The following is a 22,779-nucleotide window of genomic DNA, read 5'->3' on the forward strand; positions in this document are numbered from 1 at the left end:
GGAGAGGGGCCTGTTGCACTGATTCTCAGGTGGACTTCCCTAGTGAATATGCACCCGCTGGTCACAGAGGAGCAGGGCTTGGTGTAGTGGCTTCAGTCTCCACTTGGTGGCACTGTTTAGCTCACTGAGGTTGGTCACTGCTGGTGGGCAAGGGGTGAAAATGGCTTTGATCTGCTCTCTAATCTCCAGAATGGGGAGTTTGTGCCTGCCACTCCTCGGGAAGTCCTCACAGACAAGCAAATAATCACCACTCCTGTGTCCCAGGTTTCCCTCAGATCCCTGCCTTTATCCTGAGTGTGAGCTGTCCGCTTGCCAGGCAGCACCACCCTTCTGTGTTTTATCTCAAGTGTGGCTGTGTTTCAAATCTCTAAACTACTGAAACTCCCATAGTGTGGCCCTGCTCTGATTTTCTGTGGGAGGGTCTCGCTGTGCTGTGGCTGGTTGAAGATGGGTGCATGATCATAACACAAAGAGGGTGCCAAAGTTTGGGGCCCTCAGCCAGCATCTTTGTTCCTATGCTGGCAAAGGGGGCCCCTGCAGAGGCTGTCTTACCTCTACCAAATACACTCCTTGAAGGGGAACTGTTTCTCCCTGCGCACCCCAGGGTATCCTTCTACCATGCTGCCCACTACCGAGTCTCTCCTTCCCCAGTGGAGCACTGCCAGGTGTGTCCCTGGTGATGGCACTGATCTCCAAAGCTTTAGAGTCTGTGCTCTGCTGTTTATATAACGAACAAAAAAACCTCTCATTTTTTCCCCAGTCAGCTGTTTGGGGGAAAAGCTTTTCCTGTGAACCCCCTGTATGTGTTTTAAGTTTTTTCACTTTCTCTTTTTCTTTCCCCTCTTTCAGTGCTCAGGGCTCCTTCCCCTTTGCAAAGCTCATGGCTCTTTTCTCCCCAAAATCAACTCTCCACAGTTCCTACCTTCCACAATGTTGTGGGGTTTTTTTCCCCCAGCTTGTAGATGCACAGTTTTGTTCTCTCCATCTTCAAATAAATTTCTTGGGTGTTCAGAATATTTATCTAGCTGTGTTCAGGTGAGGATGTGAGCTTAGGGTTGCCCTACTCCACCATCTCAACCACCCCTGTTTTCATGTAATCTTTGATTTCTTTGATTACTTGGTTGATCTCATTATTTAATAGCATGTTAATTACCCTCCATGTATTTTTTGCTCTTTCAAGATTTTTTTCTTGTAGTTGATTTCTAGTTTCATACTGTTGTGGTCAGAAAAGATACACAGTATAGCTTTCAATTTTTTTACAATTTGTTGAGATTTGTCTTGTGGCCTAATATATGATCTATTCTGGAGAATGTTCCATGTGCACTTGAAAAGAATGTGTGTTTTGCTGTTTTACAGTGGAGTGTTCTGAATATGTCTGTTAAATCCATCTGGTCCAGTGTATCATTCAAAGCAACTGTTTCCTTATTAATGTTCTGTCCAGATGATTTGTCCATTAATGTATAGATGGGGTATTAAAAGCCCCTACTATTATTGTATTACTATCAATTATTTCTTTTATATGTTATTAACTCTTTTATGTATTTGGGTACTTTCACATTGGGTACATAAATATTTACAATTGTTTGTATGCTCTTGTTATATTGTCCCCTTTATTAAACAGTGTCCGTCTTTGTCTCTTGAATTTGTTTTAAAGTCTATTTCATCTGATACAAGTATTGCTACCCTAACTTTCTTTTAGCATCTATGTGCATGATAAATGTTTCTTCATCCCCTCACTTTCAATCTTCAGGTGTCTTTAGGTCTGAAATTAGTGTCCTATAGACAGCATATAGATGGATCTTATTTTTTTTATCCACTAGGTCACCCTATGTCTGATTTGAGCATTTAGTCCATTTATATTCAAGTTAATTATTGATACATATGTATTTATTGCTGTTTTGTTACTTGTTCTGTGGTTGTTTCTATAGATTTTCTCTGATCCTTTCTTGCTCTCTCTTTCGTGGTTTGTTGGCTTTCTTTAGTGGTATGGTTGGATTCCTTTCTCTTTATTTTTGCATATTAATGGTTTTTTGATTTGTGGTTACCACTAGGTTTGTATGTAAGATCTTCTGCCATACATCACCATATATAAGATGGTCACTTAAGTTTAAACCCATTCTTTACTCCTCTCCTCCTGACCCCATGTTTTAGGTATATGGTGTCATATTTTACATCCTTTTATTTTATGGATCCCTTGACTAAATTTTAGGAAATATTTTTTACTGCTTTGGATTTTTTACTTTTCAAACTCTCTAATGTATGGTCTTTCTTTCCACTCAAAAAGTCCCCTTTAGTATTTCTTGTAGGGCTGGTTTAGTGGCCATGAACTCCTTTAGTTTTTGTTTGAGAAACTATTTCTGCTTCTATTCTGAATGATAGCCTTGCTGGATACAGTATTCTTGGATGCAGATTTTATCCTGTCTCAGCACTTTGAATATATCATGACACTCCCCTCTGGCCTGCAAAGTTGCTGCTGAAAAATCAGCTTACGGCCTTAAGGGGTTTCTCTTGTATGGAACGGTCTTTTCTCTTGCTGCTTTAAAATTTTTTCCTTTATCACTGCTTTTTGCCATTTTAATTACTGTGTGTCTTAGTGTGGATCTCCTTGGATTGAATTTTGGGGAAGTTTCTTGGCTTCTGGATCTGGATCTGTTTCCTTCCCCAGATTTGGGAGATTGTCAGCTATTCTTTTTTTCAAATAAAGTTTCTGCCCTCTTATCCTTCTCTTCTTTGGAGATCCCCATAATGTCGATATTCTGATGCTTGCTTGAGTCACTGGGTTCCCTATGACTGTTACCAATTTGCATAAGTTTCTTTCCTCTTCTTTGCTCAACTTAGTTACTTTCCATTGCTCTGTCTTCCAGGTTGTTAATTTGTTCCTCTGCTTCATCTAGCCTATTTATTCCATGAAGTATTTTAAAATTTCGTTGTGTTCTTGATCTCTGGTTTTTATCTTGATCTGGTTTTATCTGTGTTAACGGTCTCACTGATGTCCTCCACTCTTTTCTCCAGTCCACTGTCTTTATGATCATTAAATTCTCTATCAGGCATATAACTTATATATATTTTGCTTTGATCTCTTACTGTGGTTTGGTTCTGTTCTTCCATTTGTGAGATGTTTCTCAGTCTCCTCATTTTGTCTGATTTTCTGTGTTAGGTAAGTCAGCGACTTCTCTTGCTCTTAATAACAGCCTCATGAAGAAGAGGTCCTACAGTGCCCTTCAGTGCAGAGTCCCCTTCCCCAGGGCCTGGTACCTCAGGGAGTGTCTTCTATGTATGTTGTATGTGCTCTGCTGTTGAGTCTTGGCTTCTTTTCCCTTCAGTCTACTTGTCTGCAGACACTCTGCCTATTGTGGGCAGTGTTTGGTGGGGCATGTTTTAACATGTAACATTTTAATGCAGTGATCTACTTGTGAAATGACACCTGCCCCCAGCACTGCAAGAACCGAGGTCCCACAAGGTGTACGGTTCTGGAGATACAGTGTTGGCAGAGTTTGCACAGATCTTCCAGGGGACCCACAGTTTAAGAACCAAGATGAGCTAGACTGGGAAGGGCAGATCTGCTGAAGCATGGGTGGTGGGGGGGCTCAATGCAAGCAAATTATTAAGGAGTGTTGGTGCTGCACTGGTTGCCCATTGTTTTATGCTGCAGAGTGGAAGAGAGAAATGGCACCTGCCAGCTCCTTTGTCCCTGACTCCTGGAGAAGTGTCCCCGTGAACCATCTGTCTGGTCATGCTCTGTCATCAGCAAACCACTCTTCCTTCTATCGGACTCCAACATTTTTCAAACTACTGGTTCTGTGCTATATCTGCATGTCCTGTTTGTTGAGCTGTCTCTTTAAGGACAGGGACTCAGCTTCCTGATGCCCTTGGGGCTCCACCAGAGCTAAGGCCACAGAATTTTTAAATTCCCAGCTTTAAGTCACTGGTTTTAAGAACTCCTGAAATGCAGTCCTTCTTACTTTCAAACGCAAATATTATGGAGATTCGGCCTCCCCACTTGTGGGGTCCCCAGTGTGAAAGTCTGGTTTTCACCCTTCATGCCACCAACTCCCCCTCCCCTCCACCCACAGTGGTTGACCATGGTCTGTTTTACTCCCAGACTGTGTTGTTGCCTTTCCCACCTTCTTCAGCATGGCCTCTTGCCAGGCTTTAGTGGTGGAATTTGTTCTGCCGGTCTCTGAATCGTTTTCGAGGTTATTCACACTGTTATGAATGATATCTAGTTGTATGTGTGGGACAAGGTGAGTGTAGAGTCCTCCCATTTGGCTCCTTCCCAGCTGACTGTTGGCAGCTTTTTTCTTTCAGCACGTTGAATACATCAGCCCACTCTTTCCTGGCTGTAAGATTTCTGCTGAGAAATCTGAAAACAAGATGAGATTCCCTTTAAGTTACAAACTTCTTTGCTCTTGCTGCTTTTAACACTCTTTGCTTTTCGGTAGTTTTATTATAATGCATCTTGGAGAAGGTCTCTGAATTTGGAACCGCATGAACTGTATGAACATGGATATCCAAATTTCTCCTCAGATTTGGGAAGTTTTTAGCCATTATTTTTTTTTAAAATAAGGTTTCTACTGCCTTCTCCTTCTCTTCTCCTCCTGCAACTCCAATAATTTGCAAATTGTTTCTTTTGATGTTATCCCATAGATCACATAGGCTCTCATCACACTTTTTCATTCTTCTTTCTTTGTTCTCCCCTGACTGGATAATTTCAGAGTTTCCATCTTTTAACTCACAGATTCTTTTTCCTGCTTGTGCCTTTGGTGTTGGTGCTATTGTATTTTTCATTTCATTCATTGTATTTTTCTACTCCAGAGTATGCTTCATCCTTTTTAGGATTTCTCTTGTTAAACTGCTCCCTTTGTTCATGTATTGTTTTCCTGATTTTGTTGACTTGTCTCTGTGTATTCTTGTACCTTACTCAGCTTCCTTAAAACAAGTATTTTGATTTATCAGATAAATCACAGGTCACCATGTCTTTGGGTTCAGTTACTGGAGGATTATCATAATCTTTTAGTGGTGTCCTAGTTCCTTGATTTCTCATGTTCCTTAAATTTTGCATTGTCTTTGTATTTAAAGAAGTAGTCACCTCCACCAGTCTTGACTGTTTCGGGGAAATATCTTTGGTCACCTCTGGTAGAAAATCTGAGACTGTCAGACTGCCTATGGATATGACTGCTCCATGCCTCTTGCTGCCTCCTGTGGAAGAATTCTTGTAAATTTGAGTGTGTGTGTGTGAGCGAGGGAAGGACAGAGAGAGGGGGAGACACAGAATCTGAAGCAGGCTCCAGGCTGTCAGCACAGAGCCTGATGCAGGGCTCAAACCCACAAACTGTAAGTTCATGACCTGAGGTAAAGTAGGACACTTAATCAACTGAGCCACCCAAGCACCCCTCTTGTGGTAGAATTCTTACATTTGTATGCCTTCTCTTGATTTTGCAATGGACCAGCCTTGGTGTGGACAGTCTTTTTGCTTTCCCAAGGGTAGGGCTAAAGCTCAAGTTTGTGGCCTCTCTGGCCCACAGATTTGGGCAGGCCTTTTGTACATGCTCACTAGCTGTCTGCCAAAGTATGCTTTCAATGCTGTTGGGAGTACACACAGAGAGCCAGCCACAGAGGGTGTGTGTGTGTGTGTGTGTGTGTGTGTGTGTGTGTGTGTGTGTGTGGTGTGTGTGTTACGCATGGAGCACTGAGGGTTTCCCATCGGCTAGTCAGGGAGATCCAGGCATTCCCCAGAAGACCATAAGCCAGCTTCTTAGTGGAGACTGAGATGCAGTTAGTAGACTATATATACCTTTAATGACCTCCAGAGTCATATCTGCTACCCTCCCAGCTTCCTCCCATGCCCTAGTCACACAGCTGCTGATTCCATACTCTGAATGAGATGAGTGAAATAGGGGGCCTCGTTGGCAGCATTCTGAAAAGGTAGGGAAGCTGGACACTCTCTCACTTCCCCCAACAGGAGAAATCACAAGCTGAGATCTCTCTTGGCCTGAAGTCGTTCCACCGTGGGTGAGAAGTGATGAGGCTAAACTATTCCTCTTCGATGCGTCTAAACAAACATTTTTTTGCTTCAATGGTGCGCTGAAACTTTTCTGCTGGTAACTTTCACTTACACACAGCCTCCCTTGTCCATGGGCTACTGCCAAATATTTACGGTTTCCCAGGGGTTTGAAGACTGCAGCTGAGAGGGGCTAAAGCTTGTTCACAGGTCACTGCTGGGTCCAAGCCAGCACCTTGGTCTGTTTATTACCCAATTAATGGGTGGGCAAGATTCCTCCTGGGTTGCTTGTGTATGTTGCTGGATCCTAAAGCTCCCACAAAAGCATTTTTGCCTATGGATGGTTGCCAAATTATTGGGAGGCTGGGGAAGGGGCACAAATGAGGACATGTTATTCAGCCATGTTGTTGACATCGCTTTCTGAAGTTGGGTTGTCTTTTGTAAGGATAACTGGATGGCTGGGAAGAAGTGGAATATTCACTCTTCTCAGTGGTCAAATTTCTGTTCTCTTTGCTTTGTCCCCTCTAAGTGCAATTTCTTTCAGTTATGAAGGCTGTAAGTTCAAGATCAAGGTATGGGTAGGTTTGGTTTCTCCTGAGGGCCATAAGAGAAGGGTCCGTTCCGGTAAATCTCTTCGGCTTGCAGATGGCCACCTTCTTGCTCTCTGGGCTCTCAAAATTCTATGTATTCTTAAAGCTCTTCCATAGCTAGCTGACAGACACCAGTATTTCACATCCTGGCATTAGTTTTAAGACATTAATTCCTCTAGCTACTGGAATCAGTGAAGAAAAATGTATGTCAAAACCAGCTGACAATGTTTCACAAGTAAGGATTTAAATTCAAAGACCGCTATTAGGTTTAAGGGCAAAGCACTGGCTCCTTTGGGCACCTGCTGGAGGCCTCAAGGGATCTCCTCCAGGCCCTTGATGACCCAAGCAGCTGAACTTGTCTACTCCTTCTCCTGGGCTAAAGTCGCTCAGAATCCAAACACAAGCCTTGCAAGAAGTGGTAATAAAATATTGTGGACATGAACCACTTTACAAGTGATCTTTATGTGCGTCAAACACACAAGCAGGCCCATTTATTATGATTTATGTTATTTTGGTGGCACTTTTGGGCACACGACTGGCCATGCTATAATGTGGTTCTGTGCCAGTCTTCCTCACTGGACTGTGAACAGCTCTTGTCTTCCTCAGCAGAGGATCCCAGGCACTCAGCAGAGGTCCTGTTCCTCCATAGGTTCTGCACAGAAGTTTACTCAATGAACAGGGTAGGAAATTATCCCCTTCTCCTTTTGCCTACACTCCATGAGAGTATAAGCTGAATTAATTAGGGAAAGGTGGTATGTAGTAAATGTAGTACTTCTTTATAAAAAAGGATATTAGAAGATAAACATAACCAATGGTCCCTTCAATAATTACCATAAAATATAAAACCCAGAAATCCCACAAAAATATAATTTTCAAAGAACAGAAGTTTGCATGCATATATACTCACATATTTCATTTGAGAACCTCAGTGCTATTTATTTCTATTATAGCTAAACAGAAGATGCCCAAATATATACAAAACAAACAATACAAATTTTAAACATTTTTACAAAGGTGAAAATATAAAGAAATGGAGACTATGGATTTATATATATAAACAATTTACCCCATCTGATGTGAAAACCTAACTGTATTTGATGCAATTATATGTTAGAATTGCAGTGGACAAAACTGATGAAATTCTAATCCTCAATAGCCTACAGCAAATGACTATTAAAATTAATGCAACTTTCAACTATTCTCCTAAGTACTGCTGCTATAAATTTTCTATTTATTAAAACTTTAGGGAGCAAAAGGGACCTCAGTGCTATTTCAGGAAAGAGAATAAACAATTAAATCTTCAATCCCAACTTTTAAAGCTTAGAGCTCTTTAAGTATTCTGCTAATCTAAAACTATTTTTGGTTCATGGCTAACTTTTAAAATATCTTAAGACAATCAATGTGATTTAAGGTCATTTTTCTGTCTGGATAGCACTATTTGTTTGTTTTTGTCTTTATACCAAAGCAGTAAGGCAAGAAAGTGTTTCCTTTTCCAAATCAGATAGAGAATATCTATTTTAAATTCAGGGACTAGAATCACTGTAAATAATCCTTTGACCAACAAGATATTAAGGCTGTTGTGATTTTCCTTGACATTTAAACTGTAACATAAGATTAGCAGTTATTGCCTACAAATATTGAATTTATAAGCATTTGGGCTTCAATCACAGGACATAAATATTGCCATTTGTCTATACTTCAATAATACACAGTTTTCACAATCACCTTTGATAAGTTTGAAGACGAAGTTAGAAACTGCTACACCAAAGCTGAAACAGGAGGACTATGCTACAAGGAAATATGCTCGAGGGGTCGAGTGGTTTTCCAGTATCTGGTCGGTGTTGGCACAGTGTCTGCCCCACTCCAGTGCAGGCCCCACTGCAGCCGTCATGGCACAGGTGTGGCCCTGTAAGGTGCCAGGTGGAATACATCCTGTTTGCTGCAACAGTCTTCTCTGAGGCAAGCCCTTCCGGATATGTGAATGAGAAAATCACATAACCTAGCATGCATGAGATTTTCCAAGATAATTTCCTAACAGGAATGTGGACCAGGCTTTACAGTATACATCTACCAGTGTTAGCACCATGTTTAAGCCTGAAATGAGGTAAAGATAAACTCTCAGATAGCTTTGGGTAAAAACTACAGAAGCAATTCTGATTGGGGTATTTACAGCAGTATTCTTCCTGATCATTAAAATAAGTTGTTTGAAGAATTATTTGATTCCAAGTATATATACCCAAGTATGTATCGAAATCAATTATTCAAAGCTAGGTGTATACGCTTTTAGCAGAGGAAATACAGCAAAATAGAATTCTCATTTTTGAAAGTCAAACTATCATTATTGGCTTGATAAAATCAGATTTTGATAAAATATACTAAGCCAATGTCACAAGACCAGTTTATCAAATGACAATGTCCAGGAATTCCATTTTTCAGGGCATGGTCAGGTTTACGGCAGGTGCTACCTAGTCAACATCCAGCTCCTACAGAAACTACATTAGTCCCTGTGTCTTGCTGGTCGCCCCATTTAATACAAAGGTGAGTAGCTTCTCTCTTACCAACTATTTTAGTCTATGTAGACAACACCACTTGTACTTATCAGTTATATAAAGGAATGGGGAGGGAAAGACCCTAAAACTTATTTAAAATCTTGAAGGGATACAGTTTGTTTCAGCAAATATAGTTAGCGAATAACCAGGCAAGTGAGGGAATTCTCTGATGTAGTTCCTATAAACTGATAAGGTCAAACAATGTGTAAAATAAAGAACTAATGAAAACTTTTCAAACTGCTTTTCCCCCTCTCTTTAATATTATCTAACATATAAGAGAAATATTAGATACAGCTAGCTTGTGGGAGCATAACAAAACGAATTTCTCAAAGAATTACCATTATTTATCAAGTAAAATATAATCTTGTAGTTAAAACAGGACTGGAATTCAGTCTCTAGCCAGGGCTGGTCTCGGTGCTCAGGCAAAAGCATTAAGGAGCAGTGCTTACTGCTCAGGCAGATGCTCATTACTCAGTTTGACCAAGATTCTTAAAAAACACCGGTAGTATTTTTATCGGACTCTGTTAAGATTCAGATGAAAACAGGAGGACTTTCCTCTGCAGCCTATAGAAACATCTTAGGGAAACAGTTTAAGGTTGTATTTAACCTTTTAAAAATTCGGCTGAATATTGTAGATCATTCTTCAGAAAACTCATGTAAACAGTCATTCATCTTTTATAAATATGCTGGTGCTAACTGCACCTAACTGGTAATATACATAGAGGTATAGCTTTGCTATGTCTGCAAGAATGCTGATTAATATATAAGATCTTTCAGTTCCCTGTCAGTCAGTTCATTCACTTCCATGATCTTCTCTAAATGTTCCATGTATCGGCCATGGTCCTGCAGGAAATGAGGGACTCTCATGTTTTCAATAACTGCCAATCCTTTTAAGCGATCTACATCTTCGTAAGAGACCTGAAAAAAGGAAGATGGTTTTAAATGTAAGTAACTTCTTCCCTAAGTCTTAAGTGAAACTTTATGGGGACTGGTTTTCAAGTTACTTTAATACCTGCAAAGTAACAAAAATCAGTAACTTCTTTTACTGTATTAAATAAGAATGTGTTTATCTACCTGCTCATACTATGACCATATTTAAAAACAATAGTACTGATTTAACACTCTATCCTGGACTTATACTCAGTTTGTCTAGAAATTACACAACTAAATGTAATACATGTGTATGAGAGACTCTAAATCTAAAAAAATGTCCTAAATCTAAATAAAGAACCCAGGAAATAGCTAGAATATAAATGCCATGTTATGGCATTAGGAAAATCAGCACAGTTGTATGTTGAATTCCTATTTCTATTTAATTTCAGAAATAAAATTGTTTTATGTTGAATTATTTTGCTGTTGAGTTTTTGTAAGCAAGTATTTTCTACAATTTCACATGTTTTTCATTTACTGCGTAAGAAGCCAATCTTTGGTATTTATATTGAATTTATGGGTAAAGCTTTTTAAGTTCTAGAAACTGTCATTACAACTTTAGATTCCAATACATGGCTGGCTTTAAAAACTACTGTCTTCTGATCAACACTCTTCCTGATCCAGTAGAAAGGCTATAAATAATCATGTTCATGGTTTATTAAGTTTTAATTTTTCAGTTGTTGAAATTATTTTATTAAGTACTTCTACCACTAAGTATAATGAAAATGGGTTTGTTGTTGATACTGGTGTGGTTTAGTAATTTGTTTTCCTTCCTTGACTGAGGGGAGACACCCATAAATATGTTGCTAAAGCCAATTCCAAGAAATTACTGTGTTTCATTTTAGTGTTTTGGTGTTTAATCCATTTTTAGTTTATTTTTGTCTATGGTGTAAGAAAGCAGTCCAGTTTCATTCTTTTGTGTGTAGCTGTCCAGTCTTCCCGGCACTATCTACTGAGGGAAGTGTCTTTTCTCCACTGTATATTCTTGCCTCTGTCACAGATTAATCGAAAAAGGCATGAGCTTATTTCTGAGCTATTCTGTTCCATTAATCTATGTATCTGTTTTTGTATCAACGCCATAGGATTTTGATCACTGCAGCTTTGTCATGTACCTTGAAATCTGGGATTCTTCTTCATTCAGCTTGGTTCTTCTTTATTAAGATGGCTTTGCTATTCAAGGTTGTTTGTGGTTCTATACAACTTTTGGGATTATTCTAGTTCTGTGAAAAATGCTACTGGTATTTTGATGGGGATTGTACTCAATCTGTAGATTGCTTTGCATATTAGGGACATTTTAACGGTATGAATTCTTCCAATCCAAGGGCACAGTATATTCTTCTACTTGTTTGTGTCATCTTCATTTCTAGGTACTTTATCCTTTTGGTACGATTGTAAATGGGACTATTTTCTTAATTTCTCTTTCTGCTTTGTTATTAGTATGTAGAAATGCAACATATTCCTGTGTATTAATTTTGCATCCTGTAACTTTACTGAGTTCTTTTTTTTTTAATATTTTTTATTTATTTCTAGGGGAGAGAGAGAGAGAGAGACAGCGTGAGCAGGGGAGGGTCAGAGAGGGAGTCACAGACTGAAACAGGCTCCAGGCTCTGAGCTGGCAGTCAGCACAGAGCCTGACGCGGGGCTCGAACCCACGAACCAGGAGATCATGACCTGAGCAGAAGTCGGATGCTTAACTCACTGAGCCACCCAGGCACCCCAGGGTTTTTTATGTAGAGTATCATGTTATCTGTTAACAGAGATGGTTTTACTTCTTTCTCACCAGTGTGGATGCCTTTTCTTCCTTTTTCTTTTCTGACTACTGCGGCTAGAACTTCTAGTACTATGTTGAATAAAACTGGTAAGAATGGACCTCCTTGTTTATTCCTGACCTTAGGGGAACAGCTTTCAGTTTTTCACTGCTGGTGATCATGTTGGCTGTGAGTTTTTCATTTATGGCCTTTATTACATTGAGATATGTTCCCTCCATTTGTCAAGGGCTTTTGTCATGAATGCATGATATATTTTCTCAAATGCTTTTTCTGCATCTATTGACAGGATCATATGGTTTTTATCTTTTCTTTTATTGATATGCTGTATCATGACTGATTTGCAAGTACTGAACCACACTTACATCCCAGTAATAAATGCCACCTGATAGTAGTGAATGATCCTTTCAGTGTATTGCTGAATTTGGTTTGCTAATATTTTGTTTATGATTTTTGCATCTCTGTTCATCAGAAATATTGGCCTATAGTTTTCTTTTTTTGTAGTGACTCTGTCTTGTTTCATCATCAGGTTAATACTGGCCTTGTAAAGTGAATTTGAAAATTTTCCTTCCTCTTCTATTTTTTGGAATAGTTGGAGAAGTACAGATATTTACTCTTATGTAACTGGTAGGATTCATCCATGGGGCCATGTGGTCCTGGCTGTTGGGAGTTTTGTCTGTTGGGAATTCATTCATTACTGATTCAATTTCATTACTAGTAATCAGTCTGTTCAAATTCTCGACTTCTTCCTAATTCAGGTTTGGAAGACTATATGTTTCTAGGAATTTATCCATTTCTTCTAGGTTGTCCAAATTGTAGGCATATAATTTTTTGTAGTATTTTATTTCTGTGGTCTGTTGTTACTCCTTCATTTATGACTCTGAGTCCTCTCTTCTTGATGAATACGGCTAAAGGTTTATCAATTTTATCTTTCAAAAACACTAGATTCCTGGCTTCATTCATCTTTCTTTTTTTTTTTGGTCTCTTTTACATTTATTTCTGCTCTGTTCTTTGCTATTTTCTTCCTTCTACTAGTCTTGGGCTTTGTTCTTTCCTAATTTGTTTCTTAAGGTAGGCCTCACTATAAACTTTCCTCTTAGACCTGTTTTTGCTGTGTCTGAAAGGTTTTGGACCACTGTGTTTTCATATTCATTTGTATCCATGTATTTTTTAAAAAATTTCTTCATTTACCCACTGTTTAATAGCAGTAATTCTTAAACCATCCTGAGTTTATTATAGGAAAGGATGAGTAAGTATAATTAATATAACCCTGCAGTTTAAAGAGGTGCACATATGCAATGGGAAGGAAAGTGTAAAAGAACTTTGCAATGTCTGATTTGAATTAGAATGCCCTTACAATTTAAAACAAATATAGATGATTTGTTCACTGAAAAGGTCTAGAAGCATGAGCACTCCAGTCGTAATGAGTTCACCCACCTCGTTTTCTAAATACCATTTCCCACTAAGAGAAATCAAGGCTTCCTTAGAAAAATATCTCATCTGAGATTTGGGTAGAAAAAGTCTAAGATGAGCCCAGAACATTTTACTTTGCCAGCAAACATGAGGACATGTTTTTAAAAAACAACAAAGGAGTAGCCACTGGAAGGGCTGAATAAAAAAAAAAAAAGAGTGTCTCACACTTTTGATTTTGAGGTTTGTGAGATTGAGCCTGCTTGGGATTCTGTTTTTTCCTTTCCTCTCCCCTTCTCTTGCTCATGCGCTCTCAAAGTTTTTTTTTTTTTTTTAAAGACTAAGTCCATAATAATACTACAAAAAAGAGTGAACTATAATAGAAGCCAAAGACCTCTATTTTGCTACCACTAGTATAGTTAACTGATTTGGGCAAAGAACAATGGATATTAAAACCATTCCTTGAAAGGTTTAAGGAATAGTATACATTCATAGGTATCACCTCACAGATTACTTATTTAATACAAAAAAAGATATATACCTTTATAATGGAGTGTTCTGGCAGAAACTAACTTACCCAAGTGATCAAACACAGCATCACTGATAGTGTGATGCACTGTAAAATATACAAATCCCTCAGGTACTGTATTCTTGGTAAAATTGTTTAACTTGAATCTAATCACAAGAAAACAATTTGTTAATCGAGATTATAGGAATTCTCAAAAAAAAAAAAACTTTCCTGAACTCTTAAAAATGTCAGGAAAAACAAAAAGACTTAGTAGAGAGTAGCACAAGGAAGACTGTTACAGATTAAGAGAGACTAAACAGTATAACCAAATGCAATCCTGATTGGATCCTGGCTCACAAAAAGAGTTACAAAGGACATTTTGGGGATAATATGAGAAATAGGAAGTAGACTGTTTTTTAGATTGTATTGAATCAGTGATACATTTCTTAAAAAAAAATCACTTGGTCATGTCAGAATATCTGAGAGATAAAGGGGAAAGTGTTATACTTGCAGCTCACTTTAAAATGCTTTAGAAGGGGCGCCTGGGTGGCTTAGTCGGTTAAGCGTCCGACTTTCGCTTAGGTCATGATCTCACGGTTTGTGGGTTCGAGCCCCGTGTCGGGCTCTGTGCTGACTGCCAGCTCAGAGCCTGGAGCCTGTTTCAGTCTGTGACTCCCTCTCTCTCTGACCCTCCCCTGCTCACGCTCTCTCTCTCTCTAGAAATAAATAAAAAAAACCTTAAAAAAAAAAATTAAAAAAAAATAAAATAAAATGCTTTTGAAAAAGATGTACATTAAAAATAAAATCATGTAATACACTGCCAAATTTCTTTTTCCCTTCATTTACCTCTTACTGTCCACAAAGAAATTCTGAAGATTGGTTTTATAACAGAATCCTATTTCTTCCCTCCAGCTACCACATAAAGGAAACTTACTCCAACACAAAGTATAAAAACAATTTGAACCAGGAAATGATGACCTGGTGTGTTGGGGACTACGTGCCACTGGTCTCACTCACCTTCCCCAAAGCAGTCAGCAGATGAAAGTCAATGGTCTCCCTGTAGCGGAGGATTTGCAGGATGCCATCCAAGTACACCTGGTCTTTACTGAAGCACCCTGGAGGAACCACAGTAGCTTTTATTTTGTGACATTTACTAAAATTGCTAAGTAATCAGATACTAACCCATTCCCTTTACTGCAGGAATGAGTCCTGAGTGAAAATATACATGGCAAATTAGAATTAACTGTCTTCATAACATAAAAATGCAAGGCTTTGGGAAGCACCAGGATAATGTGCAGACTTATGGCTTCCCTTTAAGAATTTTTTCTCCCCAGATCCCCACTCCCATTATTAAAAGAGCATTTTTTTCCAGTTATAAGGAAACACAGGTAATTTAAAGTATAGAAGGACTCATAAATATGTCATCCACATTTTGATCATAACCCTAACTCCCATATACACAGAGGCACTTGGGTCTGGGGGAGGATGGCTATAAAACAGTATATCTCAAAGGTGATGTGGGGACATGGGATCTCGGAAGCTCCTGGTTTTAAAAAATACTACTCCTTACTTCATTAAAAGCAGCTATAGGTAATGTTGATACTATTCCTCCATATGAAAATAAGAGTAAGAACTGGATTTTAACATGGACACTTAAAATCAGAAGAAAATATAAAGACATGGAGGAACAGCCCACGAGAACTGAGACTAGTTAAAAAAGTGTTCCACTTACAAAGAAAAGTTATGTCATGATGGGAGAAAAGGTATGTAAATTTTCTAAAATTTTGCTCTATTAAATGGACTAAAATTCCATCATACATTAAGTCCTATATAAAGAAAGTATTACTTTCTTTAGGCATGCTAATAGCATAGGAATTATGGACAAAAAGTGAGACACATATCTCATAAGCTGTACCTACTTTTCAGCAGGAACAAAACTCTTATTAGAGATACATATTGAAGTACTTATGCATGAAAGGACTTGATGTCTGTAATTGGCTTTAAAATATTATACGAAAACATGAACTTAGAAGAACAGAAGAACCACAGCTAGAAAATGTTTCCTACATTTTCCCTACAACTTTTCCTACAGCTAGGAAATGTCGATAATTACTAAGATTAGGTGACGTTTATGAGGGCACACCATGTTAATCACGTTTGAAATTTTCAATAAGAAGTTTTCTTAAAAAACAGAAAAAAGGACTAGCCTAACGTGATCTGCAAAATGAAAGCTCTGTGCCTCTGGGTACAGAGCACTAAAATACAGAGAAGCTGATCTAAAAAGGAGATGGGGAATGACATACACACTTTTGATTTGAAACTGAGCCTAGAATGGCTTTGCAACATGAAAGGCAGGGGACAGATGTCTTCCTCTTCTCTGCTTCCTGTCTGGTCCTGGCTCTTAGGCACCACACTTTCATACAACTACATCACAGGTGGTTGTTAATGTGGACTCAGCTGGTAACATAATAGTCATCACAGACAAGGTAAGTATTTCCAAGCTCCAGTTTTAAAAACTTTCAGAAGAAAACTTTTTGACAGAATCTTAAAAGTCAAAATGACTTTTAAATAAACATTTCCTAATTCCTATCCTTTTCTCAAAAGCATTTCTGTACTAACTTATAATTATTATTTCATAAAACAAAAAAGCCCCACCAAAGTCTCTGTGGGCAACCTGAAGTTTCAAAGCAGACAGAAACTTTTAAAGTTTCTATTATAGGAGTGTGCTTAACTTAGAACCAGAACTCTTCATGAATATCAATATGCACTGTGACTGTACTCCTGGCCTTTATTTTCTTTAGACAAATAATATAAATAATAAAGTGCTAGAACTCTCTAGTGAAACTGACAAGCAAGGATTACTGATGGATGCTAAAACCAGGAGATGAAACTGTTGGGAAAAAGGACAGTCACACAGTGTCTATCACCTCACGGGTTAACTTATTAAAGAAAAGGTAAATGTGTTTTTAGAAAGGAAAGAGCTGTAACAAGGATAAAAGTCAGCATCTGTAATGATAAGACAGCCTGTCACTAGGTGGCTCCTGCTGTGCAATCTAGTATCCTGTCATATTCTTGCCAAACGTGCTTACCCATAATTCAGTCAAGCACATCCATATTGTGGCATTCTATAAGAACAACAGCCTGGACTGAAAAACATGTCAGTATCACAAAAAAACAAAGGTTTTTTTCTTCTTCCATATTAAAAGAAGCTGAAGAGGCATAACTACCAAAATAATGCATGGCCTCTGACTGGATCTAGATTTTTTTAAAAAATGGCTGTAAGGAACATTTTCCTTATAGCTATTTTTCTTCTGCAAAATGGGAGAGAATATTTGTAAATCCCATAGCTAACACCAGATTTGTAACTAGAACATACAAAGAGCTCTTACAACTCAACAATAAAAACACAAGTTAACCAAAACACAAGTAAATGGAGTAAGGGTCTAAATAGACAATTATCCATAGAAAATAGGTAAAGGACAATGAAAGCACATGAAAAGATGCTCAACATCTGAACCATCAGGGAAATGCAAATCAAAACCCCAATGCGGTGGGACTTCCAGGGAAGATGGCAGAGTAGGATCTGAGGCTCACCTTATCCCAAGATGGACCTAGTCATTAACACCTACATCAGTGTAAATAACCCAGAAAACAACCTGAAGACTGGTAGCTAAATGTAGAGGAGAGGCCATATTGAAAAGGGTAGAAAGGGCAGAGACATGGTCAGAAACCAAACTGACCCAGGAGACTGTCCTCAGGAGAGAGGAACACAGTAAGCATGAAGAAGGGAAAGAGGGTCATTGTAAAGCATAGTGAAGGGAGAGGAGCAGACCCCACACCTGGCACATGGGGGACCTGCACTCCGAAGACAAATCCTTTAACATTTGGCTTTGAAAGTCAGAGGGGCTTAATTTCCTGAGTTCTTACAGTCAGTGGGGCTTAATACCTGGAACTTTAAGAATCACAAATCTCTGGTGTGGGAGAGCTGAAGGGCAATAGGAAGCTGAGTCCCTAACCTTAAAGAGAAAGCATACCAAACAACCCCCCTGAGGTGCAGCACAGAAGCAGCACTGGGGTATATGGGAAGGAGACTTATTTACTAATCTCAGCATGTGTGCTGGACGGACAAGGATCTTTAGAAGACTCCTTCAAGAACGAAAGAGCTCGTGGGCGCCATCCCTCTCCCCACCACAGCCTAGATACATGGACACACGCGGGAACCAGAATAAATACTCTCCACCTGGCTTGCTAACAGTGCACCCTCCCCCTCCAGCCCACCCTCAGCAGGAGCTCTCCAAAGCGGCTACAGGTCCGCACACACAGCACACCTTCGCCCAGCTTGCAAAGCTGTATTCTCCTGTGGATCCACCCCCTCCACCCTGGCCTCCACAGGAGTTTCCCTGAATGGCCACAGGTTCCTTCCAGCAGCAGACCAATGTGCATCTTGCTGGCACCATATGCCCCACCCCAACTACACAGCACTACAAAACCTCTTCTTCATAAGGCCACTACTCTCAAGAGCAGGAGAGGTAGCTGACTTTGAAACTGTTTATGCAATATGCCTGACAGAGAATTTAAAGTAATGGCCACAGAAATACTCATGGACTTGAGAAAAGAGTGGAAGATTTCAGTGAGACCCTCAACAAAAAGATAAGAAACATAAAGAGCCAAGAACAGATAAAGAACTCAATAACTGATATTAAAAATACACTAGTGGGAATAGATAGTAAAGGAAGCAGAAGAATAGATCAGTGACCTGGAGGACAGAGTAATGGAAAGCAAGAAGCTGAATAAGAAATAGAAGACAATAAATGAAAACAGATTAAGAGAACTCAGCAACACCATCATTCATAATAATATTCTAAGGACCTGAGAGAGAGAGAGAGAAGGGGGCAGAAAATATATCTGAAAAAAATAATAGCTAAAAACTTTCCTAATCTGGGGAAGGTAACAGAAATCCAGATCAGGAGGCACAAATGGCTCTCGATAAAATCAACCCAAAGAGGTCTACACCAAGATACATAGCAATTGAGACATGAAGTTAAGATGGTGGAGTAGTATGGAGACCCTGAGCTTGTCACCTCCCTGAAATACAGCTAGATCAGGATCAAACGATTTTGAACAGGGAGGAGGAAATTGATCTGAGGATTAATGCAACAATCTGCATAATTTGAACAAGAGGACTTGGCAGGTATGTGGTATGGAGAGGTAAATTGGGGGACAGAAAAGCCATGGAGCTACTTTTGCGGAGAGAAAGAGAAAGGGGGAAAGTGCAGATCAGGATCATGTAAGAAAAGCACCCCCCACAAAAGTAGGAGAGAAAGAGAGAGAAAAAGTGTGAAAAGAGCCTGGGGACTGGGCAAGAAATCCGTTCCCCAAAACTATTACAGAGTGAAAGGAGGGGGTTCCAGTATCACCAGGACTTGATAAACTGTGGAGCTCAGTCTGAAGTTTCAGAGCACAGTGCCTGGCAGTGCTCCGGTGAGGAAGTGGGGCGAGTCCCCAGGAGCAGTACTCTGAAAGGTCCGTGTGCCATATAGGGAAAAATGACTCCCCTGCTCGGAATGCATTTGGTAGAGGTCTCTCAGTGGGCAAAAGTCCCACCAGACTTTGGAGAGCTGCCACGTTTACTTAAATTGGAACAAAGACACCAGAGTGCAACAAAACCTGGTGCCAGCTGTGTGTCGTGATTTACCATAAACTCTGAGCCTGTGCCGCTGTGGGAGGGCGTGAACATTTTCTGGGACAAGCCAGCACCCAGCCATTGTGCAGCAAGATCTTCCCCCAGAGAATCAGTGCAGGTCTAAACCACAGCAGTCTCTGAAGTGTGGGGTTTTGAAACACTGCCCCATCTGAGATAAAACTCTGGAGGAGGTGCCACCTAGGAGGCAGACAGCTGGAAAACAGGGTAAAGGTGCAGAGTGGACGGAAGGCTAAGAAAAAAGAGGGGTGTTTGATTGCTTGTTTGTGAGGGCACAAAATTCTGTGCCAGCGATTAGAGAGCTGAGTGAAGCCATTTTGCCTCTAGTGGGTGTGGGTACATATAGAGATGGACCCTAATGAGCTAAGCGGAGCCACCAAGTGGAGAACAGAGCTGTTACATCAAGCCCTGCCTACCTGTGCCCTCCAGCCACATCCCCCAGAAGACCAGCACAAATCCCTTCCAACTGCTTAGTCTATGGACTAAGTATGGTTTAAACTTAAGTGACCATAAACTTAATGAAGAGACTCCAGCAAAAATTCCTAGATCTGATAAATGAATTCAGTAAGGGCGCATGATACAAAATCATGACTAAGTAAGGTTGCATGATACAAAATGCAGAAATCTACTGCATTTCTATACACTGATATTGAGCAGATAGAGAAATTAAGAAAACAATCCCATTTACAATTGCACCAAAAATAAAAAAATACCTAGGAATAAACTTAACCATGTAGATGAAAGATCTGTACTCTGAAAAGTATAAAACACTGATGAAAGAAACCGAAGATGACACAAATGGAAAGCTATTCCATGCTCATGGCTTTGTAGAATACGGTTAAAATGACCACACTACTCAGCAATTTCCAAATTTAATGGAATCCCTATCAAAATACCAACAGCATTTTTCAAGGAACTAGAGCAATTAATCCTAAAATTTTTATGTAACCACAAAAGACAATAAATGGCCAAAGTAATCTGGAAAAAGGGCAATACTCGAGGTTATCACAATCCTAGATTTCCAGGTACATTGCCAAGGTCTAGTAATCAAAGCAGTATGGTGTCGTACAAAAACAGATATATAGGTCAGTGGAAGAGAATAGAGAACCCAGAAATAAACTCATGATTATATGGTCAATTAATCTTCAGCAAAAGAGGCAAGAATATTCAATGGGAAAAAAGTTTCTTCAACAAATGGCGTTGGGAAAGCTGGGCCACTTTCTTACACCATACACAAAAATAAAATGAATTAAGGAACTTAAATGTGAGACCTGAAACTACAAATCCTAGAAAGGAGCACAGGGAATAATTGGATACTGGCCATAGCGAAATTTGTCTAGATCTGTCTCCTGAGGCAAGAGAAACAAAAGGAAAAATAAACTATTGAGACTATTCAAAATAAGAAGCTTTTTCACAGCAGAGGAAACAACCAAAACCAAAAAGACAACCTACTAAATGGGGGAAACTTTCTGTAAATAATATATCTGATAAGAGGCTTGTATTCAAAATATATAAAAACTTATACAGAAGTTAACACCAAAAAAAATACCTGGAATAATCCAATTAAAAGTGAGAAGACATGAACAAACAAGTCTCTAAAGACGACATACAGATGACCAAAGAACACATGAAAAGTCACTCAACATCACTCATCATCAGGGAAAGACAAATCAAAATCACAATGAGATATCACCTCACATCTGTCAGTGTTTTAAAATAGAAAACACAAGGGGTGCCTGAGTGGCTCAGTCAGTGAAGCCTCCAACTCTTGGTTTCCTCTCAGGTCATGATCTCGTGGTTTGTGGGTTCGGCTTGGGATTCTGTCTCCCTCTCTCTCTGCCTCTTCCTTGCTTGCTCTCTCTCTTTCCCTCCCTCAAAGAATAAACAAACATTAAAAAATTAAAAATTTAATTTAAAAATTAAAATAAAAAACAAGGTGAGGATGTAGAGAAAAAGGAACCACAGTGCTCTGTTGGTGGAAATGCAAACTGGTTTAGCCACTATAAAAGATAGTATGGCGGTCACTAAAAAAATTAAAAATAGATTTACTATATATGATTCAGTAATCACGCTACTGAGTATTTACCCAAAGAATACAAAAACACTAATTTGAAAAGATTCGTGCCCTTCTATGTTTATTGCAGCATTATTTACAGCAGCCAAATTATGGAAGCAATCCAAATGTGCACTGACAGATAAACGGATAAGGAAGATGTGATGTGTATTTATAAACACACACTGGATTATTACCTAGCCATAATAAAGAATGAGATCTTGCCATTTGCAACAACATGGATGGATCTAGAAGGTATAATCCTAAGTGAAACCAGTCATTCAGAGAAAGACAAGTACCATGTGATTTAATGTACATGTGGAACTTAAGACATAAAACAGAAAAAAAGAAACCAAAAAACCCACTCTTAAATATAGAGAATAAACATATATTATTACCAGAGGGAAGGTGGGTGGGAAATGAGTGAAATGGATTAAAAGTACATTTATCATGATGAGCACTGAATAAATATAGAATTGCTGAATCACAATGTTGTACACCTGAAACTAATATAACACTATGTTAATTACATTGGAATAAAAAAAATCTAAAAAACAAAACAAAACCAAAAAAAACCACAATGAGATACCCAGTAGGATGATTATAATAATAATTTTAAAAATGAAAACAGTTCAGTCTTGGTAAGAATATGGAAAAATAAGAACCGAAATATGGCAGAACAGCATGGAGACCCTCAGCTTCTCTCGTCCCTGAAATGCAGCCAGATCAGCACTGAACCATTTTGCACACCCAGGAAATGATCAGAGGATTAACACAACAATCTGCATAACCTGAGCCCAGAAACTGGCAGCTACACAGTGTGGAGAGGAAAACTGGGGGAGAGAAAAGCCGAAGACAGTAGAGAGCTGTTTTGGCAAAGGCTGAGGGTAAGAGTGCAGTCATCAGGAGAGTGCAGGAAAAACACTCCCTCACAAGCAGCTGGAGACAAAGAGAAAGAGAAAGAGTAAAACCGTTTGTGGGAAACTGAACAAGAAATCTCTTCCCCAAAGCCACTGACAGGAAGAAAGGAGACAGTTTCAATACCAACAAGATTCTATAAATAGTGGCACAGAGAGTCTGATGTTCCAGAACTTGGTGCCCAGTGGCACTCTGGTGAGGAAGTAGGGCGAATTCCCAGGAGCAGGCAGCGCGGTCTGAGGGGTCCGTGTGCCACATGGGGAGAAGTGGTTCCGCTGCTTGGAGTGAATTTGGTAGAGGCCATACAGCCTCCCCACAGGGAAAGGTCCCAGCAGACCCCAGAGGGCAGTCAT

At 39.4% G+C, this 22,779-nt stretch overlaps 1 protein-coding gene across 4 annotated transcripts in view; it reads right to left on the reverse strand.

Annotated features, from left to right (window-relative positions):
- Positions 1-7,617: 7,617 nt before the first annotated feature.
- KIAA0895 (KIAA0895 ortholog) overlaps positions 7,618-22,779 on the reverse strand; it is a 55,076-nt gene continuing 39,914 nt past the window's right edge. For 3 of the 4 annotated variants that reach the window (XM_039239144.1, XM_039239142.1, XM_039239145.1), the window contains 2 exons: positions 14,772-14,869; positions 7,618-10,058 (listed from right to left, as the gene is read on the reverse strand). In XM_039239144.1, the coding sequence (XP_039095075.1) occupies positions 9,897-10,058; positions 14,772-14,869 (260 nt within the window). In that variant the 3' untranslated portion in view covers positions 7,618-9,896. Of the gene's footprint in view, positions 10,059-13,864; positions 13,922-14,771; positions 14,870-22,779 lie in introns of those variants that run through there. The other variant, XM_039239143.1, reaches the window with a different exon arrangement.

Source organism: Hyaena hyaena, unplaced genomic scaffold (genome assembly GCF_003009895.1).
Source record: "Hyaena hyaena isolate Hyena2069 unplaced genomic scaffold, ASM300989v1 scaffold_153, whole genome shotgun sequence".
NCBI classification, from domain to species: Eukaryota; Metazoa; Chordata; class Mammalia; order Carnivora; family Hyaenidae; genus Hyaena; species Hyaena hyaena.